Source organism: Electrona antarctica (genome assembly GCF_951216825.1).
Source record: "Electrona antarctica genome assembly, chromosome: 9".
Lineage (NCBI taxonomy): Eukaryota > Metazoa > Chordata > Actinopteri > Myctophiformes > Myctophidae > Electrona > Electrona antarctica.
In genome coordinates, this window is record NC_136790.1 from 37213972 (window position 1) to 37237265 (window position 23294).

The following is a 23294-nucleotide window of genomic DNA, read 5'->3' on the forward strand; positions in this document are numbered from 1 at the left end:
GCGAGCTCACTTCCTCCATGGTGTGGAGAGTCCCTCCATGTAATCTTACTCCTGCGTGGTCGCTGTGGTGTCAACGTGGAGCCTCCTTGGGGAGAGGGGGTTCTTATTCTTTTTTTCCCCTCAAAGAAAGTCAGGACTCACACGACCGGGCACGATCAAACTTTGTATTTCTCTCTCTCTCTCTCTCTCTCAACACCACAGAGTACCCCCCCTCCCCAACAGAGAACAGGGGTGGGGTGGGGGGGTTATGGGGGCTGTTGTTTTGATCACGTGATATCTGGCTGTCCTCATATGAGCCAGTAGATGGATCTAAACGGGCCTGAAGCGCAAGAGCGCAAGAGTGGATTTTATTTGAAAAATGAAAGACAGATTTATGAAGTCTCCGTCCTGGGCATCCGACGGAACTATTTTCCAGGACGGAAGTCTACGTCCTGGGCTTTCAAGGTGTTAACCAGCCTCTGTCCCAATCATACAACACACTATACATTCCTGTTTAAATTTCAACTTTATTATGAAAATCAGTAAAAAATAAACAACATTCTTTTGTTTCACAGTGTTTCATATAAAGACGCAAACAAGACCAGAATACTGCATACCACATATAACCAAACATTCCATAAAAATTCAGACTGCCCTTACAATCCAAATGTTCCAGGACTCAATCGCCATTGTCCAACAAGTTGTGAAGTCATGTCCTGTGTCCGTGTGCGTCACCAACAGCAGGATGGAGTGTGTTGTTCCCTCAGTCTTTGTGCAGTGGCTAGGTTGAGGTGTGTGTGTGTGTGTGTGTGTGTGTGTGTGTGTGTGTGGCCTCAGTCTTGGTGCAGTGGTTGAATGAGTTTCTCCATAAGGACACCACAGTGGTTTTTAACATCTCTATGCTGCTTCCAGCTCTCCTCCCTGAGCCCCGTCACCAAGCCTTCCTAATACACCAACCAACAAAACAGCTTGATTAGTATGGTGGCTAAGTCGCATGTTGAACATCATTTAAAATAGTCTTAGTTAGGGATGTCCCGATCTGATCACATTATCGGAAATCGGGGCAAATCACGCCATTTTCAAATGATCCCGTCCCTAGTAGTATCAATATTATATCCATATCATGGATCCATTAAACTGGATATTGTCTGTGATTTTGGATATTGTACTATTGTGATATGGCACAAACATGTTATATAAAAATCTAAATATCGGATCGGGTAAAATCGGTATCGGCAGATACTGAAAATCAAATCGAATCGGATCCTGAGCAAAAAAACATGATCGGGACATCCCTAGTCTTAGTATGCATGTTGAACATCATTTATGAATAGTCTTTGTATGCATGTTGAACGAATAGTCTTTGTATGTGTAGGAGTAGTCTCTCAGAGCCTTTGCCGGATGACCAAAAGTAATATCTACCCCGGTTAACACTTTATTTGCCCGGGGTTATTTAATCCATTACATTATAGCGCCCATTCGATTTATAAACACGGACCCCTTTTCCGGACGGACTTCCGGTCCGTGTTGATGTGTGTGTAGCAGCTAACAATAGCCACTATCTAGAGTCGATCGACAACAACGGGAGACAAGAATAAATCTATCGCGACTAGCGACTGGACCGCGGTCTAACACAGGATCTTTTTTCATAATTAGACGGGTTGATTTAGATCGCGAGTTAATGAAGATTTGTTTTCATCAGCTAAACAGGGGAGGGAGTTTTTCGATGACGTCTCACTCTTGCGCGTCACCGAGGATTGCCCAACAGGCGCTCCCAGGCTGTGGAGCCATGCGATCCGTTCTCATATCAATAAACTTCGTCTTTTGGACAAGACTTCGTCTTGAGCGTCGGGCGTTACTAATAGAAAGGACAAAGAACTTCGTCCTGGGCGATGAGTGTTAAGAGGAATCCCCCTTTAGGCTGGTGGATAAGATGTCTTTCCATGCGGAATTTATACATTGATTGAAGTATTTATTAACAGATTGGAGATTTACAGTACATTTCAAGCACAACACAATACAAAACTGTTAACTGTGGACGACACCATAAAGCATTACACTTGTTTACAATAGGGTCCACCATGTTCAATTCATCATAACATTTAGAGACGTACTACAAATGTATATACTTCTATATAGCCAAAAACAAGAAATCATCATAGAGGTAAAAAGGGAAAAAAACATATACAGTGAAGGGAAAAGGGGTTGGTGGGGGATTCGGATTTTACGGGGGGCAGTTTTGAATTGCAGCCGTCCATAGGTGCCCTTTGAGAGCGGTTTTGAAGGAGTCAAGGGATTCACATGTCTTAATGACTGTTGGTAGGGCAGTCCACATAGGAGCGAAAATAATTTAGTCCCTCGTTTGTGCCGAATCTGGGTTGCACATGGTTTGTTGTTGAACATCACTCTATAGTAGCGGCCTTCAGTCTTGAGAGATAATGGCACAAGCGCACTTGGATAGGATCAGATGGTGCTGAGGGAGCAGTGCTTTGCTTGTCTGAGCAGCCCAACATGTGAGTGGCAGTCTCTTTGGCAGTGATAGCATTTGAATGCGCTGCCGTCACCTGTTGACGCTGAATGAGGTGCCTTTCGCCTAGCTCTCCTTTCTGCTGCTTTGTTCAGCTCCGCTTCGCTCTTCTGGATTCCATTCCAGACCTCCTGCCTCCAGCAGGCACGATCACACTATCCTCCCAGTTGTCCACTCCTATGCCCATGGATTTCATGTCACGCTTGCAAACGTCTTTGAACCGCAAGTTGGGGCGGCCTGGTGCCAGTGGCAAGCGGTCCATAGAGCAGGTCCTTGGGGATCCTCCAGTCTGCCATGCGGCGGACATGGCCGAGCCATCGGCGTCGCTGGCGTAACATGGTAGAAGCTGGGCATCTGAGCCTGTTTGAGGACTCCCTCATTTGTGACACGATCTTGCCATTTGATGTTAAAGATGCGTCTGAGGTTTCGCATGTGAAATGCGTTGAGTATGTGATCCAAGACTCACACCCATACAGCAGGACACTGATGATGCATGCACCGTAAACAGCCATCTTGGTGTGGGTCGATAGTATACTTTTGGTCCATACTCTCTGGTTTAGCCTAGCAAAAGTTGTTGCAGCTCGACCAATCCTCCGATCGATTACAGGGTCTAAGCAGAGGTTATCGGTGATTGTGGAGCCAAGGTAGATAAACAGGTGCACTGCTTCCAGCGTGTAGTCTGATATGGTGATTGAAGGGGGGTTCTCAACACCTTGTTTTTTTCAAGCTGATGCTTAGTCTGAAGTCTGTGCATGCATTTTAGAGCTGATCCATGAGCGTTTGCAGCTGCTCTTGTGAGTGGGCTATCAGTCCAGTGTCATCTGCAAAGAGCATGTCCCTGATGAGGACTTTCCTGACTTTAGTCTTCGCCCTCAGGCGTGAGATGCTGAACAGCTTTCCATCTGATCTTGTATGGAGGTATATGCCATCAGTTGACTGTCCAAAAGCATGTTGCAGCATTACAGCAAAGTAAATGCCAAAAAGGGTTGGAGCAAGGACACAGCCCTGCTTCACACCACTGCGGATGTTGAAAGCATCAGAGGAAGCTCCATCGAACTGGATAATGCCTCTCATATCTGTGAAGAAAGACTGGATCAGCTTTAGGAGCTTCGATGGGCATCATATGTTGTTAAAAATCTTGAAGAGGCCATCACGACTTATCAGATCAAAGTCCTTGGTCAGGTCAACAAAGACAACATACAGAGGCATCCTCTGTTCCCTGCATTTCTCTTGCAGTTGGCGTAGAGAGAAGATCATATCGATCGTGGATCGCTCCGACCTGAAGCCATACTGCGACTCTGGGTAGATTCTCTCTGCAAGCTTCTGGAGCCCGTTCAGTACAACACGGGCGAAGAGCTTCCCAACTATGCTGAGCAGAGAGATACCTCTATAATTGTTACAGTCGCTTCTATCCCCTTTGTTCTTGTAGAGGGTGACAATGCTGCAGTCCCGTATGTCTTGTGGTACTTGTTAACCAGTATGGAGTGGTTCACGGTGCCAAAAGCCTTTTGGAGGTCCAGCATGACCATGCCACAGCATTTGCCAGCATCCACCTCGTGTTTGATGTGGTCACTCAAATAGAGGAGGCTGAAGCTAGATTGGAATCAATTGTTTTGTGGTAAGATACTTTTCAACCGGTTCATAGACTATTTTTTCCCATCACTTTCGAGATGGAGCTTAGAATAGAAATAGGGCGGTAGTTGCCGGGGTCTAATTTGCTCCCTTTTGTGCAGGGGGGTTACTTTGGCCAGTTTGAAATAAAGAAGAAGACCCAGGTTCGATTCCCGGTCATTACAATTGAACATATGAATAGTGTTACTATACACGTTGAACACACCAACCTCATGAGTGTCTTTAAGCACAAGGATGACATCTCCCTCTTCAAACTGCAACAGGCCATCTTCTGATGCTGCTTGACTCTGTAGGGCCACAGCCTGGTGGTGTATACAAACTCACATCAATACAATGTCCAGCTAGAAGTGAAAATATCAACACTCATAATGACAAATGGCATCATATTATGACAAATAGCAATAACAGCATGCCCACAATAGGTTGTTCGTCAGGCTGAAAGTGGTTCAACCTGATTATTATCATTGTACCGTGTAAAGGAAGCCGGGCGGTTTCTGTAGAGAGTCGTCACAGTTACTCATCCTCGGGTCTTCCGCTGGCGTGTCTTCCTTCTCCTCCACCTGGCTGGCCTCAGCAGCAGCAGCAGGGATTACACATCGTTCTGATGGTCCGGCGGAGCGGCGTGGAGCAGGAACCGGCGGAGGCTTAGTACTCTTGGCCTGCTGGGGCGGTGGATCAGCAGCGCTCTCCTGCTGCTCCGGGCTGTGAAGGACGCATAAAGAAATAACAAAATAACGAAAAACTAATTTGACAAAAAAAATAACATTTTTGTAGAAAGTAAAAAATGTCATTTTAAGTTTTAGTCTTTGTCCAATAGTTCATACTGTACATAAGCTTAATATTTTGGGTGGCTTCCAATATTATAGCTCAAAAATGGTCAAATATCGTCCTGAACCTTTTTTGGTCTACCCCATATTACAATAAAAACAAAAACTAACACTAAAACTAATAAAAACTAAACTAAAACAAAGAAAAAAAAACACCTTGACAAACGCAAATTGAAAACAAAAAGCCTAAGCAAAATAAATAAATAAAATAAATGAATAATTGCAATACTACTAGCCTGGCATGGCCAGACTAATATCACTGCGTAGATATTAGTCTGGAAAGATTCATTTCCAAGGGGCGGTTAGTCGGTTACAAACGCATTCAAACATCACAGCAAAAAACTCTCACTTTGAATAGTGGGCTCTGATTGGTCAATGGTCACCCATAACTCTGGGGCGAAATGTAATTCAAACTGAGGAGTGCCAGACCAATCTTGCCAGAGGATTTTTTCCCTGTGGCAGATTCGTCTGGTTTCCAGGCTACAGTACATTACAACAATAATAACCTTGGTAGGACGATGCATTCCTCAGAGTCAGAAGGGCCAATGGCTTCCTGAGGTGTGCCCTCTGACCTGGGATCCCCCACCCCGGAGTCATCCGAGTGGACGGTGGTGGTCTCCTCCTCTGCGTTCTCAGGGTTCTGACTGCCCGTGCTCCGGTTGCTGCTTTCGCTGTCGCACACCGACTGCCTCTTAGGTGTGTCGGCGCCGCCGGAGCTGAGCTCCTCTGAATCAAGTATTAAAATGAAAACGATTATACTAATTAAAAACTAACTTAACCCATTTAGACCCGAGGACGATTCTACAAAGGCCTTCTAAATCAGTTTTCAGAAAAACCTACATTTCTATGTCACTGGTTCTCAAAGTTTTTCATGTCAAGGACCCCAAAAACTATATGTAATTGGCCGCCGACCCCCATCTGAAAATATGTTGTTCCAGGGACCCCCCAGAAGCAAAGATTTGAGTTAAAAACGAAAGAACACATATTCAAAGATTTGCGCCACATTTTCCCAATTTTAAAAAAATGTAATGGGTTAAACTGCATTGTGCGTTTACAAGACTAAAACAGACAAAACATCACAGAGAAAATGTCTTTAGTTATAATGTGTGTCAATATTTGATACATAAGCAAGCCTAAAATTAGGCCTATATAGCAGCTTGTAGATCTGCTATTTTAGAAATAGTGAAAAATGGCGCAAATCTTTGAATATACAGTGTATTTTTAAAGCAAACATTTTTAACTCAAATCTTTCATTTTTGAGTGGTGCAACCACTCCAAGGAACAGCAATGTCCTAACCTACCTATGTGACTATGTCCTAACCCAGTGTTTCCCAACCTTTTTTGTCCCAGGGCACACTTTTCATAGCCTAAAAATCTCAGGGCACACCTAGATATACGGTGTATAGGCCTATCTATATACATATACATACATATGTGTATGTATGTATGTATATATATATATATATATATATATATATATATATATATTCATATATTCATCATTCAATATTTTGAACTAAAGTTCATGGTTCCAAAAAATGAACAATTGTAGTTCTTTTTCGTTCTTTCTTTTTTGAATTATTATTATTACCACAGTACCACAGCCCATAGCCATATAGAACCTCAGACTTTATTGAATAAAACAAACTTTGGGGGATTTAATAATAAAAACATAATTCCTTTAAAAAAAATACATTTTGGAGAAAAAATAGCTCATATGCAATGTGAAATGCCACCTAATTCTTAATCCTTTTCCTTGTCTTTATTATGGGCCAACTTGTGAAAGCTGCATGCTTTTATTGTGAAGGGTCTCAGTTCTCACAGCCTGCATATTTCCACGTGCTGAAAATAGCTGATCGACAAGCTCACAACGCGTTGCGTCCGCAACGACGCAAAAATAGGAAGCCTGCAGCCCAGTAGCTATAATATTGCTTTCGGGGGAGGGTTAGTGTTATTTTCGGTCAAATCAGGCGGCACACCTGGACACATCAAATGGCACAGTAAAGTGCCGCGGCACACAGGTTGGGAAACACTGTCCTAACCTATAACCTATATCCTAACCTATGTTTAGAGTACCAGTAGGGGCAAAAGTGGTGCTCTGTCCAGAAACAGAGAGAGAGAGATAGTGTTGCACTGTTGCCTGCTAATAGGCCTATCTCACAGAATCTCCCCGCCCCCTTTCCACGCCCCCTTTCGGAGCTAGTGGTGATAGCGTGACGTCACTCCATAGACACTACATGTTAACAGAGGTCATTTAAGAAGTCTACAACTGGGGGCTGTGAGATAGGCCTATTACAGAGAGAGAGAGAGAGAGAGAGAGAGAGAAGCTGGGGGAGAGGGGAGTTGCACCACTCAGTTCACACAGGTGTTTTCCAAAATGTTCAAGAATAGCAGCTGTGAGCTAAGCTTGTATAGCTGCAATTTTTCAATAGCCAATGCAAAAATATAAAATGGCATAGATGCTTTCCCGGTTTAAATGGGTTAAAGATACGAATGAAAAACTAAAATCTGTAACAACCTTGCTCTGAATCGGACGTGGTGACGTCTTTGGCAGGGACTTCGGTAGTGCCGTCGACATTCTGCTGTTCCGGCTCCTCTGAGATGTGATGAGTGTGCGAGAGGGGGGCCGAGGGTCCAGACGTGTCCGTGGACGCATGCACGCTGATGTGGTCGGCTGGGAAGGCCGTGTTGCAAGGGATGGGGTTGGAGATGACCAGGGACTTCCTCTTTTTGCACTTGCTGGTGCTGTGGGAAAAAGCCAAAACATATAGCATGGAAGGTGTAACTCATACATTCTGCAGTAAGGCAAGTGATTTTCAACCTTTTTCATTTCAACGACCCTCAGTCTGACATGCATTAGCCCACGGATAATTATTCAAATACTCAAGTGTTATTTTAACTGAGAGTGTACAAATGGAACCTTGAATTTGGTTAAATTTGTACGCTCTAATTCGAGCACGGCACTGGTTGAACACACGTTGCAGGTGTTAATAAGAGTTGCATGCAAGCACTATGAACAGGATTTCCAAAGTGCTCCTCCACTCATAAAACGCTCTCTGTAATTATTACCTGCTATTAAGACCCTTGATGATGAAAGCCTTCCCTGAGTGTTGAGTCTCCAGTTTCTTCATTATGTTGTACAACTCATGGTTCAGCTGAAAATGTGCACACGCACACGCACACACACACACACACACACACACACACACACACACACACACACACACACACACACACACACACACACACACACACACACACACACACACACACACACACACACACACACACAGTTTAGCTGAGTCAGATACACAGAAATTTCAATCACAATCTCTCTACAAGCTGTATTACCACTACTGGTTCAATTTAGGTGCGTATATAGAAAGAGTCCTCTCAGGATGGTAGGAAGAACTCAACATAAAAGAAGGAGAAGTCTGTCTTCACTTACAAAAGTTTTTTTTATTGGATACAGAAAACATTTCAGTCTAACTGACCTTAACTAACTGAAACGTTCATAAGTGAAGACAGTGTGCAGGAGCCTCTTTTCAAACTAGTTATACAAACATGGTATAATAGTGTACTCATGTAATACAGTAATTTACACCAGTAACATAAACAACGTGAAGGAGGATGTTATCTTACCACACTCATTTCCTTATAGAAGACGTCTCTCAGATTTGATATGTTTTGGAACACAGTCACGTAGCAACCTATTCGACTACAGAGAGGACAGCAAATTAGTCCCTGGTAGAGAACAGAAGATGTGATGCTTCTTTTTGAGGGGCGGTAGCCCCTCCTATGCCCAGCTTTGTGTGTTTATGTGAATAATAGCGATGATGGCAGCGGTGGCCGAACGGATTGCCACCGGAGTGGTCTTGATACCGGAAGGTCGCCAGTTCGAATCAGCGGTCCGACACGTTAAAATTACCACCGCTGAAATGCCCTTGAACAAGGCATTGAACCACTACGATGAAATGTTCTATGAGCAGGGCCTGGCTGGAAACAAGTTCTTGAGCTTAGCCCAGATACCCTGGGTAAATATAGTAATCATTTCATTTCATCATTTCATTTCATTCGATTGGCTGATCACCCCATATTGATTGGCTGAGCAAAGTACGTATTGAGGATAAAAAGTGAGGGCAGAAAAGTGAAGACGCATATTGCCTAGAATGAGATGATGTATAAGAGCGCCCCTCACTTCACACGGGTGTGATTATTCTTTTTTAATTTAGTTTATTATTTTTTCCCCTTTGTCTCGCCAATGTAGTCGTTATGCCAATTGATTCCTCCCCACACACATTTCGTTCTACTCCTCCCGCCCCACAGTCCACACCCCCTACTACTACAGGTGACGCCCCATCCCGTAGGAGCATGTATGTTCAATGACCAATATCACTCTCCCCGCCCGGCTTCCATCCCCCAAACACGAGCCAATTGTGTTTGTGTAGACGCTCGACAAAGCCGGATACACCACGGTGGATTTGAACCCAGAACCTCCGAGGTGGTATGGTGGGACTTTACCACTGTGCCACCTGAGCTAGATGTGATGCTTCTAACAGAAGGAGTGAAGTTCTACCTCTGATAAAGAACCGGCAGCTCCTCTCTCAGCTCATTGTTGATTTCTTCAAAGACATTCTGGGTTGTATTGAACTCCTCCTCCGCCTGGTGGGAAGATTTCTGACGTGTTAGTCCATTTTGATGGGACAAATAAATCCCTAATGACTGACTTTTACTGTTATATTGGATGAATAAAATACACACTAAAGAGTCGCCCTCATATTTTATGCATCTGCCACAATTATAATAAACTTCATTTCGGAGTTCATTGTCCATCATCATTGTAGATTTAGAAATCTATCCATCCATCCATCCAGATGCGCACAACACCTAACAAAATCAAGTCAATACCTATTTATTAAAGTTTTTGCAACTGTAGGTCGCAGATCACTATGAAAACCTGCGAAACCTGTCAGTGACTCCGTCACGTGACCATATAGAGGGTATGCGCATGACATCATCATCATACACCAAAGTTATGCGGGAACGCCTACTGAGTGGCAAAAAACTACTTTGCTGGTCTTGATAGCCCATACAGCCAAACAGAAAAGTCCTGATTGTATTAAACGACGTTAAACGACATTAAACTAACTTTGTCAAGTGCGCATACCCTCTATATGGCCGTCAATCCGTCACGCCTTGTGACACGTCACACCACCATATACTGTATGGTTGTTAGTCCGTCATTCCTCGAGACACGCTCCATATATGGCCGTCTCCATATGTCACGATAATTGTTGACCCGTCCCCACCTGTCCTTTCCCCATGTCTCCCTTTTGACTGATACCTGTCATTCAAACTCTAGACGGTCCCACCACAAAGTTATTAGTGCAGCCGTGCACGGCAGCCGGCGATAACTAGGGTTCTCAACAGGCCCGAAAATTAACTCAATGGTCGCCAAGGACTTATTTAACTTCTTTTTCATGATGTCCTGGAGCGCCAAGGACGTGTTTTTCGTGTTTTTTAACATATATATATAAAATAAAATAAAATAAAAGATATATGGTGGCGGTCTGGGACTTTTGGCGCCCCCTGGTGGCGGTTAAGGCCCGGCCATACCTGGGCCGTCATAGAACCCTGTACACTCAAGACACTGCCCCCACTGCCACCCTTATATCTCCATATATGATCTGACCTGTTTTGACATTCCATATGTTGATCTGACCTCATCAAACCCTGTACACTCAAGACACGCTCCATATATGGCCAGACCTCATCAAACCCTGTACACTCAAGACACCTCCCCCGCTGCCACCCTTAGATCTCCATATGTGGAGGTGACCTGTACTGACATTCCATATGTTGATCTGACCTCATCAAACCCTGTACACTCAACACACGCTCCATACATGGAGCGCCCATGCCAAAGCGCTCGCTCAGCAGTCTGCTGTCACCCAGACGGATGCGTGCCCTCAGGGCATCTTACTGGTGTTATTTACTATGAATAATATAGCTATTTTCCCCCATCTTGTCTTGCTGCTCTAATGTGGAACTGAAACCTTTTACCTGTATGGCATGTAATATACTGTAGCAGGAACGGAAACGCACACCAAGGGTTTCGTAAGGTGCAGAGTCTGACCTTTGGGAACAATCAAAAAGGAGTGAAACCCCCTGCTTTAGAGACATGCAGAGTGCACAAAACCGCCTGGGTTTTAATGGGTAAGCTTAAAAAAAGAAAAAAACATCAGCACATTTTTGGAAAGTGGGTCTGTATTCAAGCATATGGGGCCCGGGCTATTTTTAAGAATTGTCACCTGTGTAAAACACCCCAAATAGTGAGGTTAAAGTGGTTAAGGTGTGTCAGCTGTCCTGGAAGAGACCACTTCCTTCACTGCAGGATCAGACTGAGCTCTCACAATGAGTTTGTTTTCATTTGTCTTGCTGTGATGAAGTGATTTTTGTTACAGTATATTACATAAAAGGGAGGGGGGAAAGTTGCACGCTACGGCTCCATATGTATGCATATAGTTTTCAGCTGGTGGTCCATGAAGCACTGGTGGTCCTTGGAGGTATTCAATGTGGTCTGGTCTGTTTTTGGAGAAACAGAGACCACAGCTGTTGGTATTTGTGTGCTATGAGAACAGTAGCATTTAATACATTAAAGAGGATGCTTGTGCTTCAATTCCCAAAGTACTTCAAGCTGAACTTCATCAGCTCATTAAGATCCACATATCACAGTCCCTTGTGAAGTTCTGGATGAGTCATCAGGCAGAATTCACAGAACTTACAGCTTGGCTAATAGTGTCCAACACAATCGGCAAGAATCGACAGAACTCTGTGCAACTCAAGAAAAAACCCAATCTTAACCCAGATCCCCACCCAACAGAACAGTGGTCCCGGGTTTACTTCTTAGTCAGGATGGTGGTCCCTGGCTCACAATGAGCGGAAAACCCCTGCTCTAAAGTCTACTCTAAAGCATTAATATAGACTTTTACAACCAAAATCTGGTTCAGATCTCTCAATGGAGAACGGGTTCGACGCAGGGCACCCAAACAAGCACCACACACACACACACCAGTCAAAGTTTTATCAAAGATAAGCATCAACACCAGCTCAGTGGCCTGACTGACTCAGTGGCCTGACTCAGATTGGGAGGTCAGGTCAGGTCAGGGTTTAATCCCTAGCCGATTCATACCAGACAACAAATCGTACCAAATGCCTCCCTGCTTGACACAATTACAAGCGTCATGTCCAGGGGCCCAGGGGGTGTACAGTACTTAACTACATGATGTGGCATACAGTAGCCTACTAGCGTCATGTCCAGGAGGTGTATATACAGTACTGTATATTGAAATGTATTTCAAGGATAGCCCCTTGAGATGCATCATCTCGTTTTAGAGGGGGTCCTCGGGCACAACACAATGAATCCAGTACATAGACAAAACAATACATCAAACATGTCAACACACAACAATACACAACATCAACAACATAGAGGCTCTCCAAACCACTCAAAACACTACATCTAAGACCAGTAGCATCTGCACTGAAACTTCTTACAAAATACTAACACTAATACTACTACTAATAATAATAATAATAATAATAATAATAAAAAGATAAAAATAATAATCAAGCATTAAAGTACACACCTCTCCCCCAAACAATAAATAAATCAAATCAAGATTTAAAAAATCTTGAATCTTGAAAAAGTACAAATGGGTTTCAGGTCTGCAAACAAAGCTTGTATTTGTAAATCATACTAACATGATGTCCAGGGGGTGAACTGGTACAGTACATCATGTGACATACTAGTGTCATGTCCAGGGGAATGTACAGTACTGTAATTGTATATCAAGCTGCTTCTACAGAAACAGGAGATAGGCTCCTGACCTATGGGCCACATAGCTCTGGAACTGTTGGTTCCCAAGGCTACTGTACTCACTGGCTGCACTCGGTGAGGACTCAGTGAGCACTCACTGAAAGAGAGGTGATTGCAATGATGTCCGAACTACAATAAAAACGGCAGTGCATCTTTGTTAAATCTAGTGTGCTGTCTGTTAAATCTAGTGTGCTGTCTTTTTCAATTAACTTCATACACACAGGGCCCTATCTTGCACGCCCCCTTACCCCTTATTCCTAAACGTATTAGCCATGTTGTACTATTTTGAAAAGAATTTTAAGATAGTTCAACTAGCCGATCTACATTGACACATTGTGAGCTTGTAGATCAGCTATTTTAACTATTTTAACTTTTTTTCAAAATGGGGAAAAACAATTGCATAAAGGTTTAGGGATAAGGGGTAAGGTAGCGGGCCGGATATGTTTCAATGGAAGAGCAGGGAGAACAGCTCCAACCCCTGCACTCAATATACCGGTACTTTATATCCTTCATTTACTAAGTTAATGTTGTTTTGTAGAGAGTAACTGAATACCTTGACTGTTTTGGCGTCATCTTTTTTCTTGGCACTCTGCAGCGCCTCCAAGTGATGACGGGCTGAATCGTAGTCCACTAGCTTGCGACCACGTTTGGCCACACGCTCCTGAAAAACAGGGCTCAATCCTTAATAAGGTGCAAATGACAATTTGTCTCTGTCAGTGTGTGTGTGTGTGTGTGTGTGTGTGTGTGTGTGTGTGTGTGCGCGCGTGTGTGTTTTTTTCCAGTGCCAATGTGTCAGGAACAGAGCATGGTAAGCGGAAAGCATTGTTTGGTTTTAGCGAGTGCACACTGCCACGTATGCACTGTGTGGAAAGAGAGAGAAAGAGAGAGAGAGTTTTTGTTGATCTTGGATGGATTAAGCTGTGAGTGAGGTCTTCCACACTGTTTAATCCATATCCAACATTTCTCCTCTTGTGTGTTTGACTTTGGAAAAAAAAGGGAAAAACACAACACACCCACCCTCTAAACTTTGAGAGTATCTGATGTCAGACTACTAGCACATTGCATATCTTTGCTGTCGGGCCTCAACCTTGCATCTCAAAAAAGTTACTTTTCAGGAAGATATTTCGGAATGAGTTAAAATAGGCAATCTACAAGCTCGTAACTTGGCTATATTTGGCAACTTTTTGCACGGCACCGTCAATTTAAAATATGGCACTACAAATAACATAAAAAGATGAAATATGGAGGTACAAGGTTTCTGGCCGATACTACCGATAGCGAGAATATGCACACTGCTTCGGTGTTTTCTCTTGTACCGAAAGCTTGACAGACCTCCCTCACCTAGTTACAGTTGCTTTAATATGTAGGATTGGACAGTGTCTTGGCAAAGCACGAAATCATTAAGGTGTTTTATTGTGTCATCATTGTTGTATCCAGTCTAAATCTATTATATTCTAAAACATACACTTCAGAATTTGTTGGACAGAAAAATGAAATGATCACGCTACCTTAACTTCTGGGAACTGACTTGTGTAGTTCTCCATGGTGCGAACAATCTGGTCAGTTAGTTTCTCCTCATAATCGTTCCATAACAAGTCCTCACTCTGCAAGTAGACATTACCAGTTAGCATCACTTTAAAAACACACACACCCTCTATTCTTAGTGAAACCGTTATACACTTAGTTTAATCAAAAGATATCACTTACACCTCCTTTGAATTGATTAGAAAATGTTGTACCATTTGACAAAATATGGGTCAAAATATGACCCATATTTTGTAGTCAATGTCTAGATCTCTACAAAAATGTGGATCAGCATCATATCCAAAAATCTGGCATTGATTTTCACCAAATACACATGCACACACGTGCACGCATATGCACAAACGTGCACGCACCTCCATGATGACAGACAGGTCTTCTCCTCCATTCCAGTCAGATTCGTAGACATCTTTCAATGTCTGTGACAGACGTTTAGATGATTCATGCATTGCTGGGGAAAAAGACAAAATATTAAATGATTAGACTTTAATCAGTAACCTACAGTAGATCAGCATTATTTGATCATCAATATCACGATCATCAATATGATTTATGATATTGCGTAGTGTACATTTTATATAGTTTCTAGAGATTTATGCATAATGCTAACCTTTGTTGCTTATGTTTAGATTGTGTGTGACAATAACTGTAAATAACCCAAATGTTTGTCTGTCCCCCACATATCTTGAGAACCGTCCAACTGATCGTCTGCAAACTGTGTGTGCATTGCCGAACACACGAGGGAGTGATGTGCGGGAGCAGTGGTTGTGCAGAAATATCTGTGCATCTGCCTGTTCTGTGATACTGGACAAAGTACTCTGACAACAGGTACAACGGTACTATGACAGCATGTACAACATAACGGGGGGGGCGGGGTGGGGGTACATGATGTTCCCAATGGGTAACGACCTAGTTCAGCATAATGCACCTTCCTCCCAGAGTCCCTGGCAATCAACATTATTGTGATTCATTTAACCCAAAAAAACTGTCAAACAATGTCAACAATCTTTAAGTAAGGGGGGGTCCAGGGTGTCCGCAGCTAAACGATTGATAGTTTATAGGAACCAAATGGGCCTCTAGTCTAAGGGTAAAGTCTCTTAGTTAAAAGAACACTGTGGATTTAATTTTGCAGTATAGATTGGGGTCCCAGAGATACAACTAATATCAAATGGAGGTCTGTGGCTTAATGCAGCCATATCAAACTGTAGCCATATCAAACAAATAGCTTGTGAGCCAGGTCAGGATTATGGTACTGATATCATGCTAGCCCAACCTCCTGTCTGCCATTTTGATTCTACAGTATGTTTATATAAATTCACCTCTCATCCATCTATGTCTCATGTCAGCCAGAAATGCAAAAGACAGCACATCTTCTAAAATTAGACACAAGCCACTTCCTTCTTCACTTTCACTCCTGAGCAGCCCGCAAGAGAGGATTTGTCACTTATCAGAAAACTCTGTGTTGTTTTTAGCGTTATACAGCAGAGAATAAATGTGTAACCGTTTGAACTTTTAAAACCAGTTTCAAGCTGACATCCCCCTTTTGGGCTAGTCATTCTAGGTGAACATTTTCAAAGCTTTTCCAAGTTTACAAAAAATACAAAATATAAACATTTTGAATTCTACAAAATACATATAGTATACAAATAGGCTATATCAGTTTCTTCCACTAATCCATCTGTAAGTGTGTGTTTTCTTTTAGAACATCGTCAGTGGAGTCAAGATATTGAGAACCTACCTTTGATTAACACTTTGACTCCTGAACACAAGTTACACAAGTTAATTGACTGTAGAACTCTTTCCCTCCTGTTTGTGAGTTACCCGAGTTATGTTTTCATTGTTTAATCCGCATTTTTTATACGTTTTAAGTCATACAGGCTTTCCGCAGGACAGTGGGATAGGTGACGCGTTTTGATGACGTCATCGCAAAAAGGTCCATCGCTCTGGCGTGCAAAGGGTTATGGGAAATTGAGGGCAATGCATTACAACGGCGGCTGTGCTGTGTGTGGTGTGGGCGCTTTCTTCCTCCGCTCTGTTGTGATCGCCACTTTGGAATATTTTTGAACACTACAACAAGCGATTACACCGTTTTAAAGTGGATTTTCATGACAAGCAACTCGGTGGTCAGCGCAGTGGCTCCTCAAAGGTTAGTGAAAACACGGCAGGGAGATCTGGAACACGATTGTTTAATCACGGCATAAAAACTGTTAAGTAGTGAGTTGAGATGATAACGTACAGTAAGTAGTGAGTTGAGAATACATTTGACTACAGTAAGTAGTGAGTTGTGTGAACCCACCTAGCGTACCTAGTAAAGTAGTGAGTTGTGTGAACATACCTTTCACTGCATTAAAGTAGGCTCTGACGTCTTTGTATAACTTGCTTCCATCGACCTGTGTGGGGAAGTATGGAGAACTAGGTTTAGACTAAATAACAAGAGTTACTGTAAGATAAATAGGATAAATAGTTAACATCAGTGTGTCGCCTTGTTCTTCTTTTTACTCTGGTCCCTTCCATCTCATTTGACATTACATTAACAACTGGCAAGTACACTGTAAAATCCTTATGCCATGTGTCCAACAAAGTGTTTTTTTGTGCTTTCGTCTGAACGCCCAGAGTTGAAAATATTTCAACTCTTGGTGACAAGATAGAAAACACCAGATGTGAACGGACAGAATAGACACAAGTGCCTCACCATGCTAGCATGGTGTAAATACACTGTGCTCTCATTGAAAACTATTTCAAACGTACGCTCAGGGGGAGAAACAAACAACAACTCAGTGGACACAGCCTTATAGTGTTAATGTAAGATTAAGGGATTGTTACTAGTAACGTCAAATGAGATGGAACCAGAGTAAAAGGACACCAAACACCATTACAGTAAAGTCTACTTTAAACTCGCTATTGTCATTTCAGCAAGTGACACCTTCATACGATGGAGTATAAATGAACAGAACGGAATTATGTACAAAAGACATAAGAAAACTGATTGAGAAGTGTCTTATGAAAACAACAACATATCCAGTTTGTCAGAGCTACATGGATTCGCTGAGCTTGCAGCTTGACCTCTAAAACCGAATAACAGTGTCAGACTAAACTTGTTTGAGAAGGGTTCTGTTTTTCTGAGGGTGAATGAGGCCAGGGCCAGGCAGATAAGAGCTTTTTAACACAATGTGACTTCAATTTGAATCCTGGTAACAAAACAGTTGCTGATAACTTTGACTGTTCATGAATACTCTTGAACCGGGACCAGTGGTTTCCAGGGACTCCCAGGGGTCCTTGAGGGGGTTCCAAATGTATTTATTAATTCTAATCATATAAGAGTGACAATTCTAAGAATGTTTTAGCATCACTGCTATGAATCTATTGCTTATTCACAATGTATGACTTTAGACAATTCAATTTAAACCCTTCTTTTCATATCAGAATCATTTGAAATGTGGGTCCATGGCCTGATAAAAGTAATAAAAATGTTTCAAAGTTGCCGGCCTAGACCTTACACTATAAAACCCTCATTGTTTATTTATCCATGTGTAACTCTTGATAGTGCACAAAGATGTAACCAAATGGGTCCATTTGGTTTAGACAGTATGTTGTTTACACAGATGCTAGGTTCACTCACTGTTCTTTGAGGTGCGACATTGTTCTCTCTGCACTCTACTTGAGTGATTATTTAGTATTTACCTCTTGTTTGCCTAGATAGAATTTCTGCTTACTCACACTTCTCGGGATCTGAGGCCCCTTTTCCGAACTGGTTCAATAATATTGAACCAGTTCAGAGTGTTTCCACCGAAGATGAATTCGTTCAGAACCCCAAAAGTTGGTTCGGAACTTAAACCCAAAAATGGTTCCCTGAAAGCACCAAAGGTTCCAAGAATCTAGAACAGAACCATTCTAGAACCAAAGTTATTTTGGTGGAAAGGGGGCCTCTGTCTGCTAAATGCCTACACTACATTGTAATTGAACGCACTTTTTCACTGTGCATCACAGGATTTCACTGTAGTGATGGAATGCTACATGAAGAAAGGCTGTCATATTTTAGTACAGATACCTGCTGTTTGTTGAGGTTGAGGAAACACTGTTCAAATTGTTCATCCTTGGTTTCCATGGTTTTTCCCAGTTTTTGGAGGACCTGTATGAGAGAGAATGTCAGCTATGAGAAGTCACGTACGTATATGTGTGTGTATAACAGGATTGATGGTTTATTGAAGTGGAGGTCCAGGGGTACTTGAAGGAGGTTCCAGGGCGTCCCTCCTCAGCATAAAGAGGTTTAAACACTTTAATCCTATTTTATACTTCAGCTATTTGAAAACAGCAGATCTGCCAGCTCACAATGCATCGCAACACGCTGTGAGCTTGTAGATCTGCTATTTTCAAAGCAATTTTTGACAAATCTTCTCTTATGGGGGTCCCTGGCACAAGACCTGTGTCCTTTACATAGGCTGCCTACTAGTGTTTGAGAAGTAATGGTTTATATGGTATGTTCTATAAGCCTGAAGAGATGGCAAACAAACAAACACTTAACAGTGGTTCTCAACATGGGGTCCAGGGACCCCCCGGGGATCCTTGAGGGGGGTCCCAGTAGATACAGTCGATGACTGCTAGTAAATCTTCACCATAATTACTAGAATGATGATAGAATGATAATGTACTAGAAGCTTGACAAATTCAAAAAAGTAGGTATTGCGCAATAATGTATTTTCATAAAAGTACGAAGTGTACGTACAGTAAATAGGACATACCAGTTGCATGGATGCAATGTAGTGCGTTGTACTTCCTATAGCATGCATTACAATTTGTGTATGGGTAGATTTGTGCAAACAGAGCGGTTTGGTAGAAGAATACAAACGGCTAAACGGGTCCCCCTTTACTACGTAAATGCAACAGTAGAGTAGATGTTATCTCCATACAGTACAGAAGAAGACAGACAGACAAGACAGACAGACCCCCACATATACTTTTATTGCTCCTAGTGTTCCTTATCTTGTATGTTATTGTAGGTCTTTAAAAGTCTTGATGAATTAAATACATAGGACCACAATGGAAACAACAAGCCCTCAGGGCTTTTTATGTCATGCTTTTATAATCATACCACTGCACTTTTTGCAAAATGTTAAAGTATTCAATCAATCAATTACAATACAAACATTTATTATATTGGGGTCCAATATATGAAAGCTGTGTCAAATGGGCGTCCATGGTCTATCTATGTGTCACACTGGGGGGTGTCCTCCTTGAAATGAAAACTGTTCCATGATTCTAGTGGACATGATTCTAGTGGATTTTCTTCAGCCAGGTTTGGTCAAGCTGACATTATCATGTTGATGACTGACTCCATGATAGAAATATGTTACCTTGGCAACCCTACAGACCAGTAAACCACAATCAGACTGCAGGAGGTGCAGCTATGATGACGGGAAGTCAAATGCAAACTCAGGAAGTTGCAACATGTGTTATATTGTGCACTGTATAGTCAGAGAAAAACTGGAAAAACAGAAAACACAATGTTATTATACTGTGTGTGTGTGTGTGTGTGTGTGTGTGTGTGTGTGTGTGTGTGTGTGTGTGTGTGTGTGGGGACAGACAGACAGACAGACATTTGGTGTCTGTCTGGTGGTGAGTGAGAACACTGATCTAGTCACAAAACACAAGTAAAAAAAAAGTGTAATCCATAAAGATGTAACAATGTTTAAAAACACACAACAAAGCAAGGGCATGTTTAGACTAGGCCTACATATTTTATCGAATCTGACTTTTACTTTCGTAAGCCGTATATGCATGCAAAAGTAAAATAGTCTTGATCCAAGGTTAGGGTGTGCTGTGCCAAATGCCAATGCAAAACAGTACAACACTAATCTGAGTTCCCAGAAGTTTAGTACAACACAAACATCCCCTAATTATCCTAGAGGCGTATAACGGTGTTAAAGCCTGTTGTTTGTGTTGTCATCATAATGATGGCAGTTTTCGCCTGTCGAAAATAGCGACCCATGTAGGGCTTGTAGATCCGTTATTTTCGGAGTTTGAGACTCTTTAAATGTAAACTGAAGTACTTAAACCTACTTTCTCCTGGGCTCGATTCAGTGATTTCTGGAAGCGTTTGGCGAAGACCCCTGCTCCCTGCTGGAGGTTCTGCCCCGAGGTCCTGCTGTTGTTGTTCTCTGATGCCATGTCGTTACTTTGTTTCCAGCGTATTGTTCTTTCTTTCTTCTGATCTCTGCTCCTTCTTGTCAAAAGGATTCGCTGCTGTTTGATTCAATTCGGTTCAATTGAACTCACAAGGCGGACAGGGCAGGGGAGGGAGGGTGGAGCCACTGGAGCGATGACACACGTGCACGCGCGCACTCATGCGCGAACACACACGGAACATTCAAAATAAAAGCTCCTATAAGTAGAGCAGTGTGGAAGACTGTGGTTCTCAAACGTTTTCATGTCATGCATGGATCATCATGGACTGCCCAAATTAACGAATTTATAATTCGGCTGCCGACCCCCATCTGAAAATATTTTATTAAAATATATTTTTAAATATACCATTACATTTATTATTTATTGTTTTTTTATTGTACATTTGTAAAATATAGCAGATCATGCTTAAAACGCATCGCGACACACATTGTTATTGTAGATCGGCAATTTTCAAATAACCAAGGGGTTAAACTGGTGGAATGGACTAGATTTTATACCGAACTAATTTAGCTGGGGGCCCCCTGCAGGAGCCACCCGTCCCCAAGTTGGGGACGGGTGGCTCCTGCAGGGGGGTAAAGGACCCCACTTTGAGAACCACTGTCATGGAGTAACCATGAATAAACAGCGACGCTGTCAAAACATGATTGAAACTCGTGCACGCACACACAACATTGTGTGGAATGCCAGTAGTGTCATAAGCAGCGCTCAGCAAAATTCTGTTCGTGTTACAGCTTGTCAGAGAGCAGTGTTGCCTAATAATTACAATGATAATGACTAGATAGTCGCTAAATTACGTTTGTGATGTGTCACAGGATAGGTGCGGCCGTGTGACTCCCGGTCCGGTCCGGGACCCCTAGGGGTTCTCAGAGTTTTGTGTGATAGATAGGAACCATTTGTATTTGTATTTTATTTTTATTTTTACATTAACCACTTGTCTTGAACCCTAGCATCCCTATTCTGGGATGCTCCGATCTACACATGAGCTTGTATATCTAAGAGATTTGGTATAGGGCTATGTATATAGGGCATGTATTAAGTATTGAGGATATAAGGGTTAAATGTCTGAAAAACAGTGTGAATCTGACATTAATTTACGATAATGTGTACATTTGTGTGTAACTTCATAGGCTATGTTGTGGGGATCCCTGCTTCCTCTTTCTCCCAGTTAAGGGCTGAAAAACATTGAAGGCCCCTGGCCCTAATAAGGTTAATTATTATATATAATCAATCTTTATAATATAAAGATTGATTGATTGATTGATTGATTGATTGATTGTACGAGGTATATACATTCAGATATTTGAGCTAAAAGGAAAACTCAAAAAGTCCATAGGGACTTGTCTTAACTGCTACCCTCCCAGTATGCAGCTGGCAGGTGAGCCTGTAGGGTACGACAGCAGTGGCAACACAGGAATGTGAGGGGTGGAATTAATTGGCATAATGACTAAATTGGGAGAAAGAAAATCGTCAAAGCTGAACAAGTTCAACTTTGACACTTCCAGACAAGCCAATCAGAAGTATAGGTGTAGAGTAGTAGGCACACACTTGACACCACAGAGACTACTGAAACATCCATCCATCCATCTTCAACCGTTTATCCGTAGTCGGGTCGCAGGAGCAACAGCTCCACCTGAGAGCTCCAGATTTCCCTCTCCAGAGCAACATTAGTAACTTCCTCCAGGGGGATCCTGAGGCGTTCCAAGGCAAGTGAGTCAAGTGAGTAATCCCTCCATCTCATCCTTGGTTTGCCCGGGGGTTTTCTCCCAGTGGGACGTGTCTCGAGGACCTCCCTAGAAACTCGAGGACCTCCCTGAAACATATTCATAACAAAGTTAAGCTGGTCGTTGTAGGTGTTAAATTAATCAAGCTTGAGCAACTATGGCCTGTTTATTATGAATCGTTTACAAATAATTTTCCAGATACAATAATCTATTGTTCTCCTACCTGTTAGTGAGCTCTGCTGCCAGGCACAGCTGCTGGCTTTAATCCACTCTCACTGGAGCACAACTCACTTATTTGTGGCTGTCAGTGTCACTCATGACCTCTGACACACCTAATTTATTGCATTGTGTTGATCTACAAGCACGTGCACAACATGTAAAGCTGTGATCCGTTGTAAGCTTGGAGATCGGCGCACAAATAAGTGTATAGGCCTACAGTAAATCAGGCAGAACTCTAACCCAAACAATAAACCTAACCTCTAAATGCTCTGACATACTGAAAGCACCAGAAGCTCACGCCATCAAACACACCCATTGCTTACAAAGGCTGCAGCCACACTGGAGGCAGGGTTCCCACTCACCTTTACCAATGAATTATTCCAAAACACTTTTCCAAAATATTTAACATGATTTCCAGGCCTATATAAAAATCACACCCGTGTGAAGTGAGGGGCGCTCTTATCATCCGACATACATCATCATCATCATCTCATTCCGGCCAATCACAATTTATGTCCTCACTTTTGTCTTCAATGTTTGTGTTTACAAAATGTTTGTTGTTTACACAAACACTCAAAACTGGCCATTCATTGTTAATGGCATTCAATGTTTGTGTTTGCAGACTTTGCACAAACACTTAAAGGAGAATTACATACTAGAAGGCTTTCTTACCTTTATTTGTAGTTGTTACGTCCCCACCAAAAAGATCAAGGTGTTATTTTGTGCAAAAGCGCATTATTGGCTATTTCCCCTACCATAAGCCCTCAATGCATTTCATTGAATTG

The 23294-nt window shown here is 42.4% G+C and overlaps 1 protein-coding gene across 1 annotated transcript; it reads right to left on the reverse strand.

Annotated features, from left to right (window-relative positions):
• Positions 1–486: 486 nt before the first annotated feature.
• bin2b (bridging integrator 2b) lies at positions 487–20728 on the reverse strand. Its single transcript, XM_079509857.1, has 14 exons — positions 20444–20728; positions 18435–18515; positions 16722–16776; positions 14743–14837; positions 14353–14448; positions 13398–13505; positions 9542–9627; positions 8608–8683; positions 8035–8120; positions 7484–7710; positions 5472–5691; positions 4609–4840; positions 4348–4440; positions 487–923 (listed from the first exon to the last, which is right to left on the reverse strand). The coding sequence occupies exons 1-14, from the start codon at positions 20549–20551 to the stop codon at positions 813–815; spliced, it is 1674 nt and encodes a 557-aa protein (XP_079365983.1). The 5' UTR covers positions 20552–20728; the 3' UTR covers positions 487–812.
• Between the last annotated feature and the right edge of the window lie 2566 nt (positions 20729–23294).